At 42.9% G+C, this 12,755-nt stretch overlaps 1 protein-coding gene across 2 annotated transcripts in view; it reads left to right on the top strand.

Moving 5' to 3' along the window:
- Positions 1 to 12,755, top strand: part of LOC135902114 (peptidyl-glycine alpha-amidating monooxygenase B-like) — a 43,421-nt gene that overhangs the window by 11,216 nt on the left and 19,450 nt on the right. For both annotated transcript variants that reach the window (XM_065432033.2, XM_065432042.2), the window contains exons 9-13: positions 1 to 161; positions 2,936 to 2,986; positions 3,069 to 3,121; positions 8,177 to 8,361; positions 10,527 to 10,650. In XM_065432033.2, the coding sequence (XP_065288105.1) occupies positions 1 to 161; positions 2,936 to 2,986; positions 3,069 to 3,121; positions 8,177 to 8,361; positions 10,527 to 10,650 (574 nt within the window). The remainder of the gene's footprint in view (positions 162 to 2,935; positions 2,987 to 3,068; positions 3,122 to 8,176; positions 8,362 to 10,526; positions 10,651 to 12,755) is intronic.

Here is a 12,755-nt window from a genome sequence, read left to right as displayed (position 1 = left end):
ACTTTCCCGTGGACGTTAACTGTGTGGCGAGCCGAGAGGAGACAATCTTTGTCTTCGCCTACCGGGTGCACACACACTCCCTGGGACGTGCCGTGACTGCCTATCTGCTGCACAATGGCCAATGGAGCTTGCTGGCCAAGGGTGATCCACACCAACCGCAGGTGAAGGGAACAACAAAGCTTTCAGAAGCTATGCATCATAGAGAGCAAGCAGCTGTCACTATTGCTTAACTTAAAGGGACACTAAAGTGAAAAGTGATTTCTTCTGCATCAGTAGATCACCGTTCTACAACACCAAAAACACCACTCTTACAACGATAAGACGTTTGGTAAGCCAGAAAAAGCGCAAGAACGAAATACGGGTGGCAACGCCTACATAAGTTCACGCACCTGGGGCTGTGACGTCATGGATTTTAACGCGATAGCGTTAAGGAGCTCGTGTCGCAGAAAAGCCGGTGTCGTCGGGCGTCGGTGTCGGCGTCCGCGGCGTTGACCGTGAGCGATAAATCACGGCAGGCACTTCATAAATAAACAGCAACTTCCAAGATGGGCTGGGTGGGAATCGAACCAGGGTCTCCGGAGTGTGAGATGGAGACGCTACCACTCAGCCACGAGTTTGATGCTTCCAAGCGGTACAAACGCGCCTCTAGCGAATGCGGTGTTGCCTTCGAAACGAGCCGTGGAAAGTTATACTGCAGTGTATATCGGTAATTATGAACATGTAACTTACAGAAGTCACAATTACACGAGTAGCGAAGTGCGTTTCCGCTGCATTTCTTCTACGCTTTCCGCACACGCAGAGCCATCTTGCGGCAAACACAGAAGACCCCCTCCTCTCCATGTAGGGCGCTGCCTCAACAGATGGCGCGCCACGCGCGCATTGAAGCTGTGGAAGGACCGGTGCGAGGGGGGTCGTTGCCTGGACTCTCTCTCCCCTGACAACGCTTCGCCTTGCTCCCTCAGCAGAATCAAGCGTCCTTCCTTTCTTTAGATCACTATCTGTCTATCTCTCTGCCCGTGCCGATCACGACGTTTGGCTGGCGTGCATCATTTCCCCCTCTGAGATACCGAGTTGTTCGGTTCGTCCCGCTTGCTCAGGCGCACGTTTCGTTGCTGCGCCGAACGCCGCGTTGCTCGACCATATGGCTCGACGCTCACCGCGTCCGATGCGGGGCGCCTCGTAAGTGATGGCTGCCCTGTAGCCCATTGTCTTAAACTCCTTCGCGGGTCGACGGGAACGCTGTCGCGTTCCACTCCTGAAGGCGAAGCTTAAGCGTCCTCCAATTTTTGATGGCATCTTCTAGGGCCTACTAATTATATATAGCGGTACAGATTGAGTACGTTGTGTTCTAAAGGAACCAAATATTAAACATGCCAAGTTTCGGGAACCTTTAATCAGCCAACACAGCCCAAATGCGAAAACAAACTTTGGAATCCCTGACGTCACACTGCCGTACCGGCGCTGGCGTTTCGGCGCGAAATTCAAATACTCATACTTTCACCTTCATTTTCTCATCTAATATTCAAACTATTTTCTTGAAATGACTGCCTGCAGGGTTCTCAAACAATGCTTTATTAGTCTAAACTGATTTATTGTTTCCCTTTAGTGTCCCTTTAACTTCCACCTTATTGCCAGTCTTTGACTGCCTTGTGCACCATGGCGCAGTGCTGTGAAAAGCGAGGGCTTTACCTCACTTCTTCTTTACCTTTAGTAAAGTTTGCAAAGCCTTAGCGAGTAGAGTAGCGAGACGAGGCATGAGAGTCAATGGGTTTCAAGGCACAAGCAGAATGTACATAGGATGATCACCAACTGTAGCAAACAGTTGTTTACTGCAAAAGAAAATGAAAAGCATCTGTGTTTATTCACAGTGCAGCCACTGTGATAGATGTGATGTTTTATTGCCAGGTAAATGTACATCACCAGGTAAAATGCAGGAGCATTGGATCTCTGCTGCAAGCCCTGAAATGTGCCAATGCACAAGCTTAACTTGCCACTAGCAAAGTAGAAAAAGCTTTGGCCTGTAAAATTACATCCGACAGATAAGGGCTTTTAATGTGCCGTAACAGATCATTTTATTGTAATAGTCATTATATGAACGCTCAACACGCATTCACGCCACCATCGGAGATGTCTGGCAGCTGCTGGGGCACTGTCCCTTCTGCCCAGAAGCCTTGTGTGCTGCATCGCACCAACATGTCATGCAGACATATAGGCAAAACACAGTCCGAGGAGTCCGTGTGCACCTCTAAACCTTGCTATCGCTGTCAATGCTTTACCTTTAGTACGAAACTGCCGAATTTTTTATTGACACTGAGAAAAGTGCCTGATTTTTGTTGTTAGTAGCCAGTACTACTACTACAGTTCAGGACAGACAGAAAAGTATTATATGACAATGCATAAAATTTCAATTCACTGGCATTATGCACAAAATCTTGTTAATAACTATTAAAGAGTTAAAATTGCTTGATACATACAGTAAGAAACCAACAAACATTGACACCAAGGACAAGATAGGGGAAATTACTTGTGTTTGATAAAGGAAATAAAGAAACAATAAATTAATGGAAATGAAAGTGGATGAAAAAACTTGCCACCGGTGGGGAACGATCGAATGCATTTTCATTTTCATTAATTTATCATTACTTTAACACAAGTAATTTACCCTATGTTGTCCTTGGTATCAGTGTTTGTTTGCTTCTTATGATACGACTAATAAAAATCGGATCCCTCGGTTAACCTCCTTTCTTCTCATTTGATACATACAAGACAGAAAAAACAGAAGGCACACAAACACTAAATTTGGCCTGACTGCTCCTTCTCTTTTGAAAGATGGTTTACTGGGCAAGTTGGTTTTCCACTTTCGATGCAAGCAGTATAAAAAAAAAATTATGCGAGTGCTTTTTCGTTTATTCTTGTATTCCTTCCACCTCTTCAGGCATTTTATCCTCTGAACAAGACAGTGCCTGTCAAACCTGGTGACGTTTTGGTGAGTGCACCCAGCATTTGATATTTTACAGCTTCATGGCATGAGATACAATTGGTTCAAATTAATAAGAAATTCTTTGCAGGCGTCCCGGTGCACCTACAACACCATGTCAAGAAAGCATCCCACAGAAATCGGGTGAGTGCTGCTGACATGATATAAGCTAGCACTACAGGTCAAGGGTGCTCAGCTTTCAGATTGTGCTTGCAAAAGGTACATTGTAACTAGGTGCATTGAACTTGGTGCCTTGTATATTTAAAGTGGCATACTTCAAGATTGACTCATTCATTGAAGTCTCCGCTGCCAAAGCTAAAAAATTCATTTCTCTGTTCACACATTCTCTGTTCACTTCCCCTGGCTTCTTGTTTTGTGAATAAGTCAAGGTCATCTCTATTCTGCATTTTTATGTCAATTTGTTTTCCTGTCACCTATGTCTATGTTTTGATTGCACATACCATCTGCAGCATGCACTCTTAATGCTTCTCGTTCATCTTCTGTTTGCTCAGCGGACGGATTCACATTCCTTGTGCTATGATCTGTCTAGAAAGTTGTACAGTCAAATCTTGATCTAATGAATCACACTGGACTGCCAGAAATGGTTCGTTATTTTGAAATATTGTTGTAATGAAAAACTTGCGGTTGTAAGCCAGTGGTCAAACCTAGGAATGAAAAGTACGAACTTTGGCAGTAGACGCGTGTGCAGACAAGCATACTCTCAAATAAAAATGTTTCACTCACTTCAATTCTGCTTTATTTGAAGAAATCAGTTATTTTCTTCTGGCGCGTGCAGCACGCACGACCGATTAGGAATGCATCTACATGTTCCAAATTGTGCAATCTCTCATCGGGTACATCATTGCATCGAGCAATGAAAGTGCAGACTTTGTTCATGCGCACTAAAACATCACTGTTTGGCACAATCTCACCTTCTGTGTTCGGTGACCCACAGTTGTCTTCGTTCAGGTCGTCATCGTCACTGGAGATGTCGCAAATGCAGTTAACAATCTCCTCGGTTGTCAGGTCCGCCACCGTTAGTGCTGCGCTGTCACTCTCCACGTAGTCGTCGAAGGAAGAGACGGCGGGCAGCAGCTCCACAACCTTGGTCCACATGTCTCCTGGGTTGCTGTCAGTCACCTCCAGGTCATCTTCAAGCTGCACAGGCACTTTTACAAGCCCTGCTTTTTGCCAGCAGTTGCTAATGGTGGACGCCTTCAAGTTCCACCAAGCTCCTGTGAGCGTTTCTGCTGCCTGACGAATATTTATTGCAGTCGGCTTCTTTAGGCGGAGGTTTACAATCAATCGCTGTACAAGGCACTTATGAAATTCTGCCTTCACACACTCTTTATAATGCCCTGGCTGCAGCAAGGGCATGCTGTTTGGCGGCAGAAACTCCATCCGAACGTGCATCAAGCGAACATTCACAATGTGAGCAGAGCAGTTGTCAATAACCAATAGAATTCTTCGGTCATCCCTCCTCCTTTGGTCGTAGAGTTTGATGAGTCACTCAGAAAAGAGTTCTCTGGTCATTCAGGCTCGCTTGTTCGCGCAGTAGTCGTATGGTTCTTACATGACATTTTTCATGCAGCAATGCTTCGCGTAGTTGTCGATGATAAGCAGTTTTTCTTCATGCCTGTTGCATTGCAGCAGAGCAGGACTGTCCCGCAAAGATGTGACTTCTTCCCTCCTTTGCACTGCTGCCCTCTGAAGTGCATCGTCCGGTTTGGCGGTAGCTGATAAAAACATGCAATCTCGTCTACGTTCAGAGTACGATCCAGCCACCTCTAGAAAACGATCATTGTGCCAAAAATCCGCTCCTTCCCTGTCAGCAGCCTTTTCCTCACCCAAGGCTACCTGCCCTGTTATTCCGTTCCTTTGGTGGAAACTAAAAAAACCAACCTGCACTGGCATCAAACCCAGTTATTTCAAGTGCATCAGCAAATTCGCCAACTTTTTCTTGGATTATTTGGCCAGATACGGAAACGTTTTGCAGCCTGGCGTCTTTGAACCATGTGAGAACAGCTTGGTCCACATTTTAAAAGTTTCCTAGTCGCAGCCGATTCCTAGTAGGAGCAAGTTGCGACTCCAAGTGAAGCTTGAAAATCTTGTCTCAGTCTTTCAGAATGGTCGCGATGGTCGATGGGGCAGTGCCATGCTGTCTGCACACATCGATTTGCTTTTTCCCTGCGTCAATTTCCTGCAATATGTCCCATTTGTCCTGCAGCAAAAACTGCTTTTGCTTCTTGGCACCGTTGCTAGCTGCACTCATCGTTAGATCTCGTGCGAACTTCGCCACAGCTTTGTGGTGAAGTTTGTGGTGAAGTTTGAGGCGAAGCTTGAGGCCAAGTTTGTGGTGAAGCAGTTGGCACTCGTCATGGTTATGATGATAGCTACTGCACTCGCAGTTCTTGTTTCACGCGAGAGTTGCAGTGCTGTTACTTTTAGCAATTTCGTAATACTGATGTTCCTTGGTTATAAAGGGGAAAATAAATTACGTGCATTATTCTGAAATATGCGCTGCATTGAAATTCAAAGTACTGAAATATTTTTACATTGAAAATATAGGCAATCTGGTGGGGATGTTTAAAATATTCGTAAATTTGAGAAATTTGCTAATGTGGGGTTCGTAGCAACAAGATTTGATTGTAGTTGCCTTCTACCATGCTAAGCGTGCCGAAGGCAGTTTGCCTGTTGTCCACTACTAAGTTGCATTTTAGTAGTGGCATAGCTTCTTGTTCTTCACTTTGCTGAGCAAAGGTGGCTTGCATTTCTTTAACCACACTTGTCTCTCTGCTTGCTCTCATGAGCTGTCTCTTGTTTAGCATCATTTGCTCATCTAGGTTGCCCAATTTCTTTTTTGTCATCTTTCATGCACTGTCATTCACACAGGACAGTTTGAACACAAACCCCAGAAGTGCAAAAATTTCATCAGAGCAGTTCGTATAAATGTGTTCTTTCTCATCCTCAATAAGAAACAGAAATCGCACACTTAGGAGTTCTAACCTGGTGCACTAATGCCATTAAGTCCCACACAAGTACACGTGTCGATATGCAGTCAAATCCACTGCGACCTCTCAGGGTCGATTTTCTTTATTGCAGATTTTAAATCTTAAGTGAATTATATAAAAAAAATTACCACAATATTTTTAGAATGACCATAAGGTGACAAACAAATATTTTCCGTGAGTAAACAGGCATTATTTATTCATATACACAGATTGGCTTACATAAATGCTTCAAATAAGAATAAGAAAGTTGACACACTAAAGGAGATATATATATTCTGTTTAGCACTTAGGCAGTAGTCCGCATGACAGGAATTGCCACTCAGCTCACTTACAGAAGCACACTCAGCACTCACATTCCTAGTGTAATCACACCGTGTATGCAAGCACATGAAAAAAAAAAAACTATGATTGTGCGTCCATCGGAAAAACCAAACGAATCATAAACTTACAGTAATCCTTTTTCCCATCGCCAACAAGGGGCAGTCGGTTTTCGTGAGTCTCAAAAAAAGAAACGTAGGCATGGCAGCATTGTTTGTTTGTAATACCAGCGCCCGCCTGTGAACAGATGTAATTGCGCCCCCATAAACAATAAATGAGCGAGCATCTAGTGGTGACCCTTTGAGCAATTAGAAACCAGATAGACATCAGTTTTTGCATGTGCGACAAATGGAAAGGGCCCACGAGATGAAACCAACACTAACCACCTCATGTATATGTGAGTAGTCTCTGATGCACTGGCATAAACAGTCCATGGAAATAAAATCAAAAGACTCCAGAGCAAAAAAAGAAAATGTTCTTGTAGCCACACAGGGTGGCAGCACTTGCTGAGCAACAGAGAGTTAAAAGTTTGCCACGTTTTTCAAACATACAGACAGCATCGTAAGTATACAGCATCGACCCTTTGGGTCTTGTTTGCTGTGTCATATATTTATGTCTTCGACCCTCAAAGAGTTAAGGATGCACGTTGATGTCATTGGAAAAAAATTTGCAGTCAGCTCTGGGCAAAAAAATGTGTGGTGCCTCCGATAGACCATCAAATGTTCTGCTGTGAATTTTGATGGCCGATCGAGTTTTAATGGCCGATCAACGACTTGCTGTGCGGGTATGTAGCACAGGAACAACAATAAGTTACATGCACGTGCTTTGCATCATTGGCATGGGATTTGCATGTTGGTTCACTAGTTTCAATCCAGCCAAGCTAAGATGTTGGTGAAAATCTGCACATGCATCCGGAATGTGCCGTTTCAAGTTGCTCTTGCCGAGTACAGTTGCTGACCGATTTTTCGGATGCAAAGGGAGGCACAAGCAGACCTGAACTCGATGACATTTATCAGTTCAGCACATGTGTCTGATCCCGTGTTTGATCACCAATAATATGTTCTCACAGATGTTGATCTGTGGGAACAGTTATAATAATAACCTGCTTCCTGTGGCAACTTGTTACCAGCCACTATTCCTAACCAATGGTTCTTCATCAGCAGTATCCAAATTATAGTTCAGTGCAAGTCAACATGGCCATGACTTTTCACGACAACCATGTTTGCAGCATCATGCACGCTGATCATGTCCGAAAAATCAGGCGGCACACTGTGCGGTGCCTGTAATTTTGATTGCCGTCATAGACTAATTATAGGAATAAAGAGGGATGCCACCAGGAACTCCGAATATTCGCACTAGTCCGAAAAAAATCAAGCATCTGAAGAATAGCTCAGTGGCTGTATTCAGAATTTTAAATCGAAGATTTATTTGCCTACCCTTCTGGGTTTGGTGGTGGTCGTAGTGCCGCCTCCACATTTGTGTGCCAAAATTTTGTAAGAGTTTTATGAGTGTTGATGCTAAGCATTCTTTGCCTCTTCCAGCGGCTTTGCATTTGGTAGGTATGTTTGGTATGTATCTTGCGTGGTGTTTAGTACACTGCCTTCAAGTTGTACTATGCTTAAGGCTGTGTCTGGGGGCTGTGTCTACTAAAGCAGGACACTTATCTTCCCAATTTCAAATTTTCATTATTTTGCATAATGTGCTGCATCACGGCCAATTCCCTGTTTAAATCAGTGTAGTCAGCTGATTTACATAATATAGACTAGGCAAGTGTAACTCTTTTTATTCAGCTCTAGTGCTTCACGCCACATGAATAATTTCCTCATTTCTGTTCTCCTTTCTCACTTTCTTTTTTTCTTTTTGTTCACAGGCCAGGCGCGAGGCAAGAGATGTGCAACCTGTACCTGATGTATTACGCCTTGAGATCTAGCAATCGTACATCGGGTCAGTGCGAAAACCTAGAGCGGCCAGCATTAGTGAGCCAGATCCCACTAGAAAGCAGTGGTGGTGACGAAACTGTGGTTGAAGGCTTTCCAGCAACTGGCAGCCATTATGGTAAGCTATCGTACATGTTTTCTGATACTGTGCAGGCTCAGGTGTGTTGACATTTCCTTAGCTTGACATACACATGCCATATCTGCTCGAATCTAAGCTGATACTTCTTTCATGAAATGTCAGAGAAAAAATTTGCGTACATCAGCTTGTTTGTTCCAAATACTGTACAAGTAAGTTGTAAGCATCAGTGTTGCCTTTGACAATCTGTTTGAAATCTGTATCTACATCGCTACACTGGTTCGCTAACTCGGAAAGCATGCCAGTCAATCTCAAACCTGACTGGCAAATCTCGCTTCTTCCAAGACGTGTGGTGAACTGTATAGCAGGCCATGGGAAGCCGTTCCTGCTAAACTCGTCTTCAAACCTTTTTAAAGCAGCACACTCTAAAAGTGATAGGCTAGGCTGAAGTATAAGAATGACTAGCAGTCTAGTGATATAAATGCAGATTATGATGATAAGGGAGCTTGCGCCTTCAGTATGAGCTTCTTGTGTGTTATGCACAATCATCTTCTGAAGCATTTATGACTAGCAGGGCAGGTGAGGAAATACAATGCTTTGCATTTGTTGGTATTCAAGGAAACCTTGTTGTTTCTGGTCCTCCAGATTTATGAGTATAGTCTACTTCTGTTAATTCCACCCTAACGGGACCGGCAAACTTGGTCGAATTATACGGCTAGTCAAATTAAACAAGGTGCATAAAAAATGCCGAAGCACACCACTGATTCATTTGGCAGGTAGTATTTGCCCAAATCTAGCATGCCTCCGAATCAAACACGCCCCCACTTTCTATGTATGCAAAACCGAAAAGTAATGTAGCAATTACGCTGAAGCCCCTAAACAAAGTAGATATATAAAGCGCACCATATTTTTTTTAGCGAACAAAATGGGCAAGAGTCTTCTAATGCATTCCAGAATGGCGGCCAGTTGCCTAAAGTCAGCTTTGCTGCACGTTTTTAAAGTCAGCTTCACCGCAGTACACTTGTGTTATGCAGTAAAGCACATGAACTCTGCAAAGTCGATTTTCATTTCGCATCCAATTGTACCGTGCAGGAAATTTTCGGCACAATTTTCGGCACAATTTTTTTTAACAAGGAAGCCGCATGTTAGAATTGGGTAAATACCGTAATCGGACATTGCAAGCTACAGTTATTGCTTGAAAACTTTCCTAGAGCCAACTGATACTGGGCATTTTTGCCGGAAGATGACATGTTTTCAATCCTTTCACTGTCCTATATGCTCCGCCAAAACCGACGCTGCCGCCGAAGGAGTCACCGCAGAGGTCAGGTGCATGCATGCTTTCTGGTTAAGTTTGAATTATCCAGAAAATGCCAATTTTAGGATCGATATAGTGAAAGCTTGGGTCCATAGAAATGCATGGCTGCCAGCCGGAACCTTTGGTCATAATCAAATTAACCAAAACATCTAATTAACCGAGGTCAAATGAACAGAAATCTACCATAGTATTCACTTCGATTTGTGAAAACATGGCATTAGTGTTGTATTACTGCCTATTACCATGATATCAATGTGAAGCTGCTAGCCACATCCTTAGCAGCATGAGGTGAATTGTGAAGTTTTGTCCTACCGAATTTGTCGGAAACATTCTTTTGCAATGGGGATTCTTTACACGCTACATGCATACATAGCGGTAGTGAGCCTGTGCTGCTGCTTAAACCTCTATTCTAACAAATAAGAATTCTGCTTACTTTGGTTGCTGTGTTTTACCAGTGAGCCTGTGGATACCTGCTGCATCTATATGCAATGTTATTGATATAACACTATTATGGATACATCAAAATAAATTCCCTCATTGTAAAGCTGTGCAGAATTTGAAGAATGGGAATAAAAAAGGATATACATGCACTGCTGTCTTCAGAAATTTTACGTGGTGGTGAATGTCTCATTTGTTAAAAGCTGCAACAGCTCACTTAAATTAAGGCAGTAGTAATAGGAATGCACAGAAGCAAAGCGCTCGCATCGAACTGATGTTGACTGAAAAATTTATTGAATATTTGCAGTATGCTATATACCCTTAAAATGAACAGCCATTTCAAGCTCAGTCATCATTTCCAGCTTCAAATTCTAGCAGTTTCTGTATTGTAGCTAAAATAGTCATCTGCTTAATTATGTACGAGCAGCACACACACTCTGTTACTTTGTTCCAGTGTTCTCATCCAGTGAAGGCTGGCCTGATTCAGATGTGCACTTTGGCCAAGTTGTTGCTGTGTCGATGGACCTCGACGGGAACCTCGTTGTTTTCCACCGAGGATCACGTGTGTGGACAGGGCAGTGAGTGAATCTTCTTTACTTTTTTTTTATGCAAAGCATTATAGGCCCCATTATGCAAACATCCCGGCAATCGTGCCAAAATCCGAGCCACCGAGCAATCATGCCAAAATATGGCTGATGGTACAAAGAGTAAGAACATGTCGGAAATGCTCGGATTGGCATCAGATTCCTCAGGGAGGTTTCTGTAAAAAAAAACTAGATCGATGGCTTTGAAAAGAAAATTTGGTAAATTTCAGTCTGGGTGAGAATCATGCCCCGGCCTCTGGGGTGCAAGACAAGCATGCTTCCCCTATACCACAGCGGCTCCACAGTTCTGGCTGACTAAGTTGTGCCTAGTGCGTGCGTCATCAGGCATGTGATGGTGCAGCTAATGGGTAGGAGGTGACACCATGTCACGAGTGTATAAAACAAGAAACATTAATGTCCAATTGAACACCACTGAGTGGTCCTTCATGTTGTAACTCCTCGCCGGCAAGTGAGTGCATTTTGATTTGGCCTTACCGAGGTGCAGTTAAAACGCAGGCGAGAGCTTGCATAGACAAGGAACGCATGGAAAAAGAAACATTTCACCAAAAGGATTATAATGCTTTCAGCTGACATTTTAGCACGAAAAGGATTGTTTTTGCTTTCACTGATATTACTTTTGTTTCATTAAAAGAACATCATTGTTAAAACCTGCCACGACAGTTTAGTTGCTATGGCTACTGATGAACTTTGGACATTTTGTGATTTTTCAAAATTTGCCACCATCATTAAAGATAACCGTATGTATTAGAGACTAAATGCACTATGATGTGAGTTATCAAGTAGCAAAGTAGCTAAGAAAAAAAATTTCAAAAGAAACATGTGCTGCAAACACATGTTAATAGATTGCCAAAAAGGGCCATTTGTTCAAAAGCCAAGTTTGCCATCTTTTCTTTTGTTGTTGGCTTGTGCAGTCAGTTGAGTTTATTAAATTCTGTAAATTAGTACAAAAAGTATGAAAGCATAGAAAAACCATTTTATTGACTTCCAAAAATATCAGAACATCGCACAGTTGTATAAGCCACATTTACCACCTTGTCTCAGTCAAGATTCTTCCATGCTATAATGAAGGCGCACACTGAAAAAATTAGCTTGGTTTGGATTAGTGAAGGGATTCTGCTATGCTATATAAAAAGTTAGTTGGAGTAAGAAAATAGCTGGGGCTCCCCCTCTGAGTCTCCTTATCTGAACACACGAGGAGCAAATAAAATGCAAGTGCATAATTTGTAGATGCAGTGAGCACAACACTAATTTGTGTGTATCAAAACACATTGTAAGACTGTGCTATTTGCATGCTTTCAATTTTTCTAGTTGCACTCACACTAACAAATCCTGGTGACATGATGTCACGCTACGTCAGGATTGTATCATGCTGTATTCTAAGATACTAAGAATGTGGCCAATCAGTTCTGCTAAATTCTGCAAGGTGGAGGAAGGTTCATGAAAGTAAAAATTCACATCCACCCGTGTGTAGTATGAAGCTACAAAGAAAACCCACACAGCTTTCTCAGAATGTAGCTTCATGCAACATACGGGTGGATGTCAGTTATTGCTTTCATGAACCTTCCTCCGCCTTGTGGAATTTGGCAGAACTGATTTGCTGTCCTTGTGCTTCGAGCTGTCAATTAATTCGCCCTCGCACTGCAATCTGCTAGCCTCCTGGTTAGCTCAGATAATAGAGTAACTGACCCTGAAAGGCGTTGTTCCCAGGTTCGAGTCCCAAACCAGAACGAATTTTTCTTCAACGCAGGACTTTGTTTCTGAGAAACCCACGTGGGCTTCCTTTGTAGCTTCATGCTCCATACAGATGGATGTCAATTTTTCCTTTCATACTAATAATGTGTTATTGTAGTAGCTAAATTTATGTAAGATATTTTATGTCCACAGCATGTGCTCCCTTTTCCTCGCAGTTGAAACTCAAACCTTGTGGCAATATTACATAGGTAGAAAGATGGCTACAGTAGACTGATAATTTTTCTTATATGTGAGAGCTTATCATTAGTGCTTATTTGTATAGTTTGTCTTCTGATGATAGTTTGGCAGTCTTATTTTTTTTTTCAGACATATGCAAGAGGGTAATT

This window comes from Dermacentor albipictus, chromosome 1 (genome assembly GCF_038994185.2).
Source record: "Dermacentor albipictus isolate Rhodes 1998 colony chromosome 1, USDA_Dalb.pri_finalv2, whole genome shotgun sequence".
Lineage (NCBI taxonomy): Eukaryota > Metazoa > Arthropoda > Arachnida > Ixodida > Ixodidae > Dermacentor > Dermacentor albipictus.
The sequence above is the reverse complement of the archived record's forward strand: the minus strand, read 5'-3'. Positions and strand labels throughout refer to the sequence as shown.